This window comes from Micropterus dolomieu, linkage group LG20 (genome assembly GCF_021292245.1).
Source record: "Micropterus dolomieu isolate WLL.071019.BEF.003 ecotype Adirondacks linkage group LG20, ASM2129224v1, whole genome shotgun sequence".
Lineage (NCBI taxonomy): Eukaryota > Metazoa > Chordata > Actinopteri > Centrarchiformes > Centrarchidae > Micropterus > Micropterus dolomieu.
The window spans coordinates 20,463,336-20,469,744 of NC_060169.1; the positions used below are offsets into that span (position 1 = coordinate 20,463,336).

Below are 6,409 nucleotides of genomic sequence, written 5' to 3' on the forward strand. Positions count from 1 at the left end.
CAATGTCCCGCTCTGTACACATAATTGTCAAAATACTTAATACAAATACAAATGAATACAATACTAATTTAAGGGATCCTTATCCAAAATGTTTGCATATATTATGTATATATCTATATCTATTTATCTGATATATTATTACTGGTCATTATCAGGACTTTAAAACCCTCAAATATTGACATCAGTATCTGCCTTAAAAATCCAGCATCAGATTCACCTGGTGTCTACAGTGTTATCTACAGTAAGACACTTCATGTCGGCGAGAAAATATTAAATAAACAGAGAACAGCAAAACAAACTGAGCTCCACCATCCACATCAGAGAGCAGACCACTGCAACTCAACCACCATCTTCTTGGACTTCAGGCTGGAATTCAATAAAACCCACTTTGTGGTATGTAGCACGGGCTTGTATTGGCAAGCCAAACCACTGGCTAATGTAATCTCCTTTAGCAGACTGGGGGATTTGGATACCGGCCTATAAAACATTTGCTCTGCAGTAAAGTGTTGTCTTGAATACTCATTTGTTATAAAGGTAATTAAGGTAATATACGCTAATAGTAAGATATCAAACCATAACGTGCCACCCCCTGTCTCAATCCCCAGCTATGTGAAGTGTTACTTTTTATCTGAATGTGAACAGCTGTTAAGAGTAGTGTGAAGTTAAACTACATCTCTGTGGTCTGAGTAGTATGTCGTGTAATTATACGTACATGTTGGCACGGGGCTCTGACAGGTGGCTCCAGACCAGCCTTTGGCACAGACACAAGAAAACTGGTTCACTTCATCCACGCATGTCCCACCATTCAGGCACGGTAAGGACGCACACTCATTGATGTCTGAGGGAGAAGACAGGAAAGGATAGGTTATATGAGGAAACTCCATTGCTACACTTGAACCTTCTAGAGACACAAAGACATATGCAACCAAATATCTTTGATGCTTAAAGATATAAGAAAACATGACATCATGGCATGTGTATGTTAGGGAACCAATAAGGGAAAAATGGAACAGATGAGTTAATTTTAGGTGCAGCCCAAGTGTAGGAGAAGCCCTGTCTTGATCAAACAGCTTTCGAGCTGTTATCTTAATGTCAGCGAGCTGTCAGAGGACATAGACGTTGGAATATCGCATGTCACAGCATTCAATAAGCTCTCTGGACAGCGACCAAAGTACATAAAGAGGAAATCTGATCATAGGTCACATATGAAATGTATCTCTACCTAGAAAAACTTTTGTGACATGCATAATGCACAAAAAGAGGAATGGCAATAGAGAGCAGGAGAGGTGAAGGATACAAAGAGGACGATGACAAGGTTGTATAAGTGATCAGTGAGTTAGATAACAGGGTGAGTGATGGTCAACGTGAAAAAGAGGAGACACTGGTGGGAAGGGGGTGAGGAGGAGGCAGTGGAGAAAGTGGCCAGCACAGTGACGCCAGGTGGCAGAAGATCAGTGCTAGTCTCTCACCTCGGCAGGTCGTCTGCTGGCCACTCCAGCTCAGGCTTTCCTGACAAACCCTGCTCTCTGACCCCACAAGTTCATAACCAGGGTCACACAGAAAGTGAACCTCATGGCCTGTGCTGTGTGACTTGCCAAGTTTCCTGCCATTGATGGGTGTGTCTAGTTTTGGGCAGGTACCTGTTGGATAAGTGGAAAATGAGAAAAAAGGAGAATGGCACATATTTCAACATCTAATATTAGAATAAATCAGTCTTTCTGAGGGTTTTGCTTACTGTTGATGGCTCTTGTGCTCTGCTTCCCTGCACTGCTCTGCAACAGGTTTATTTTCTTCTTCAAGTTGCGAAGGCTCTGCATGTAAGAGGCTTCATGGGCTGAGAGAAGCTTCTGGACCTGCTTCAGAGAGCCCTGTATTTCCAGTCTACTAGGACAGTCCTGTAACAAAACAGAGAGGACGACTCATTTCATAAGAGTTGATTAATATTTCACTATAAACTTGTTCCAAGCTGCAATTTACTGACAAGATCACATCAATCTATGTTATGTTGAATGTATCTAATATGGATTTTCTTATTCTTTGCTGCAATGTTAAATGTTAAAAAGTGTAGCCACATAATTGTAATTAATAATTTTGACATGAGAAGATTGGGACACTGCAATAATGTTAGCCATATATGCATTTAAGAGTGTATTGCACTATACATAGTGCTACTATTTAGATCTTGAACGTGACCGATGTTGTGTTCAAACTTTTTATGAGTTGTCTTAAAAAGGAATGCTTTTTTTGCTCAATTTATGAATAGAGAAATGCTACACCTTTTGGCTCAGGTAAGTTAAAAATAAATCTTTGTCAACATGAAAAAAGAGACCACAGGACCACAAGACAGTGATGTCACTGATGTATTAGTCGGAGAACTAACTTCATTCACAAGATTCAAAATGGAGTTTTTTTTTTACCACCAAAAAATCTTTATTCCTTTAATGGTGTCTGAGCCTGAAAATGTACTTTCCTACAAAGGGGTTTCTAAGGTAACCACATGAGTCTACATTCTACATCATTACATTGCATTTGTAGACTTCTGTCTATAATTGAAATTTCCTTTCCCAGAAACCAGACTACTTCACATTAATTACTCTGTAAATTATGTGTATGGGTTTTTTTGCACATACATGTGACCTCAAACATTTATGGAATATCTGAGGTGACTCTCCTAAAGTACATTAATCTTTTACTAAATTATAAGAGTAGGTGGTTTAATTAAAAGTACAGTATGAAATAAAATCAAGGTTGTTCCTAAAACCTGGAGTTGGAGGGAGCTCCACTGCATGTAAACAAATGAATGTCTACTGAAGGAGTGCACTTGAAGACCTGTGCAGCACAGAGACTGGGCTGTTGTGTGAGGAAGTAGTGGAATCAGAGTATGTTAGGCCACTGTAAGAATTGGCAAGTAGGAACCTCCTGGTCTCAAAGCTAAATCCTGTAACTCAGTCATAAACACAGAAACACTCTCTGAAAGTAACCGGTTTTTAGGTGTGACACTGAAACGCTTAAAATCTTCATTACGTAACATTATGTAACCATGGGTGGTGATGGCACAATGGATAAAACGATGCCTTTGGTGTGAGAGACCCGGGTTCAATCCCCCACTGTGACCCTTGTGTCCCTGAGCAAGACACTTAGTTGACACCTAGTTGCTCCAGAGGCGTGTGACCTCTGGCATGTATAGCAATTGTAAGTCACTTTGGATAAAAGCGTCAGATAAATGTATACCATGTGTCACTATTGCTTTTATGTGGTGGATTTAGGGTCAGTCATGCGGGTATAAACGCCCTCAGCATAAACATCACCTGTGTTACAAACTCCCTTTTTATTGGCTGGAGGGGCAGGGAGTGGCACTGAGTTGTTTTTTATTCGTTCAACAGCGTCATTCTACACCTCCTCCCTGTCGTCTCATGCATGTTTTCAGACAACCAATTAGTGTTTGCGCCCAGCCAGAGTTATGTAAGAAGAGTAAATATTTGTTGAAAACACCTTTCTGATTTGGACAGAACTGGGGGTTGGAGAGACTTCAGTCAGTCGGGATGTGGGTGGAGGGTTGGGGAGGGGGGGTGGCTGGTTGGTGTTTATGGTGTAGCAGTCAATGGCCTCTTTCTGCCTGTGCTAAGCGACATTTCTCATGGCTTCATGTTAACTGGGTGACAGTGTGTAGGAGGCATGCATTACTGGACCTCACTATTACAGTACAGTACTATTAAATACAACCCAACCAGATTTGTTGTTACGTACACATTCTCGTGAACACATCTACAAGACCTAAACCATCACACTCACATTCTTATGGACATTTATAAACACACAAACATGCTGGCTATCTCTCAGTACCACACATGCAAAGACATAGACATGCATGCAGAGGCCTAGAGACTCATTCACAGACTGATGTAGCTTGTTGAGAACGTTCAGCAGGATTACAGTGAAGCGTAGCATAGATATATTGTGTGTATTCATTCAATGGAACCTCTGGGGTCTTGTTCTTGAAGCTAGCGTGGAAAGTGAAGGTGACTCAAAGTTTGCTCTGTGAGAAATAAGGACATTCACAGCAGGACCTCTTGGTAGTAATAGTATTAGTAGTAGTAAGAGATATTTGAGCAGTTTTTGCCTTTCAAGCCACGCCTGATAGTTATTACGAGGCATATTGTAATCAATTAATCAATTAAATAGATAGAAGGATGTAATTCATTAATCAGCATATTAGCATGTGACATCGTTCTCACTCACCTGTCCAAAAGTAGAATGGAGCGAGCAGAAACACAACAAAGTGATGGCAATTGCAGTTGACACAAGCATGTTTCCACTGATCCCAATCCAGTCGACGATCAGTCATCAGATGAGTTAAAAGTCGCAGGCAGTGGGAACTCTGAGTGTGTGCAGGGACTCCAGGTGAGAGAATGACCGCAGTTAGCAGTGGAAAAGCTGCTGCAGCGAACTGCTGTGGAATGTTGGGTTTACTCTATACGAGCCAATCAGGGAAAGAGACTTTAAAAATGTGACCACATTATTATCCCTGTACTTAATTAACAGTGCACTTCCTCTCTGGTAAAAGCAACTTAGTTTATGTCTTGTTTAAAAGAGAAGTGGAAGAAAGCTGAACTTTGCCAGAAAAGATTTTCTGGATCACGTACAGTACAATGATGATCATTCTGAAGGACACAGTAATGTAGCACTTCAGTGCTTTGCAAAATGCAAACAAAAAGATATTAACACAATACAAAGACACAGGATTAGAACCTATCACTAGTTTACAATGTATTCTGATGTTGTTGAATGCTTGTTTACAGCAGTGATATTTGTAAGCACAAGAGTAAAGCGAGCCAATATTTTCAGTTATATTTACATGAAAAAATACATCTATATAGTAGAAAGCTGCATTTGTTGCCACTGATGGACATTGATGGACTAATTTACATAGCTTCAGAGAAGTTGTGCCCTCTACAGGCATATATTCATACATGCAGTCCTGTCCTGTATGGTAGTTGCACTGAACAAAGAAACACATATTTTTTCAGGTACAGTACAAGCAAATGGCCATACCTGACAAGGCTATGGACTTTGAGACAGTGGGGTAGGGATGAAGACAACAGGTAGTAAATATTTTCCTTTATATATTATCACTGCAGTCTGATAATGATGGTGATTAACTAATCAAACAAACAATGGTAAAGACTCAGTATAACTATGCTGCTGTAGACAAAACATTTATTGTGTAGACTTTTGTCCTCTGTCTGTGCAGCCGACACCATGGCAGAGTATTGAGGAGGCTCGTGCTCTTAAGTACTGCTTTGAGTTCAAGCAGGAAGGAGTTCACGGTGGTTCCTTTGGTTGTTGGATTCACCTGAGAAATCATCCTAGCGGGTGGCCGTGTCTGACTCAGCCCAGAACAGACTGCATGCACAGCTGTCATTTGTCTCAGCAGAGTCAGACAGTCTCTAACTGATGCAACAAAATTGAAGAGATAAGAAATAACAGGGCAGCCTGGGGACCGAATCCTCAATGCAAAATGCATTCAGCCCAGTGGGGAGAGGAATGAGCATCTATTGTGTTGTGCTGGCTGGGGTCATGTCCAGACACTGAATCATCCCACAATGCGCAAATAATGATTCATGCTTCCCACACTGGGTCCCTAAAAACCCATTGTCACCATGTCTACACAGATGCCCAGACAGCTCCATCCTGTACCTTTCCACACTCAGACCAATTGGTCATATTGTACCAATTGAAGTTCTTCCACCTGAGTGTTCTGCTACACTTTAATATCTCAAAAACATCAAAACAAACTTCCCCTCATTTAACAATGATGACCACTCAATACAAACATTTTGTCATTTGGATCAGGAAATGATGAGAGAGATGATTAAGCAATATATTTTATCCCCAATGACACACCTGCTGTCAGCAGTAGAAAGTATTTACTTTTAAATGCACTCAAGTACAGTATGCTTTTGCTTTACTTGAGTATTTCCATTTTGTATTAGCCTACCACATCATTCTGTACTTTGTGTTATATTGCATTTATTTTACAGGATTGTCATACTTTTCAGATCATGATTTTACACACGAATCACATGATCAGCTTATAGTGTTGTTATCCAAAAGCCAAAACTCAACCAATTAAAAAGCTGAATGTTGAATGAATGAAATAGCACAATAATTCAATAGTGTAATATTTATAAAATGTTACTCTAAAACACACATACCTTTAGTTATGCAACATTTGACTTTTACTTATAATGTGGCATATTTACAGGGTAGTATGGGCTAGTTTGTACATATTTTGTCTTTTTGCCTGGATTTTAAACTGAAATGTTCCTTTTTATTCTTTTAGAGGCAGAGGTCGATCTGAACTTTCTTTATCCTCCATCTGGATGATGAAGACCAATTGTTCCTTGCG

General features: G+C 40.1%; 1 protein-coding gene across 1 annotated transcript in view; it reads right to left on the reverse strand.

Moving 5' to 3' along the window:
* LOC123958896 (fibulin-7) overlaps positions 1-4,308 on the reverse strand; it is a 6,412-nt gene extending 2,104 nt beyond the window's left edge. Inside the window, exons 1-4 of the mRNA XM_046032632.1 lie at positions 4,240-4,308; positions 1,736-1,895; positions 1,470-1,640; positions 713-838 (exon numbers count right to left, since the gene is read on the reverse strand). Of these exons, the coding sequence (XP_045888588.1) occupies positions 713-838; positions 1,470-1,640; positions 1,736-1,895; positions 4,240-4,308 (526 nt within the window). The remainder of the gene's footprint in view (positions 1-712; positions 839-1,469; positions 1,641-1,735; positions 1,896-4,239) is intronic.
* Positions 4,309-6,409: the final 2,101 nt, after the last annotated feature.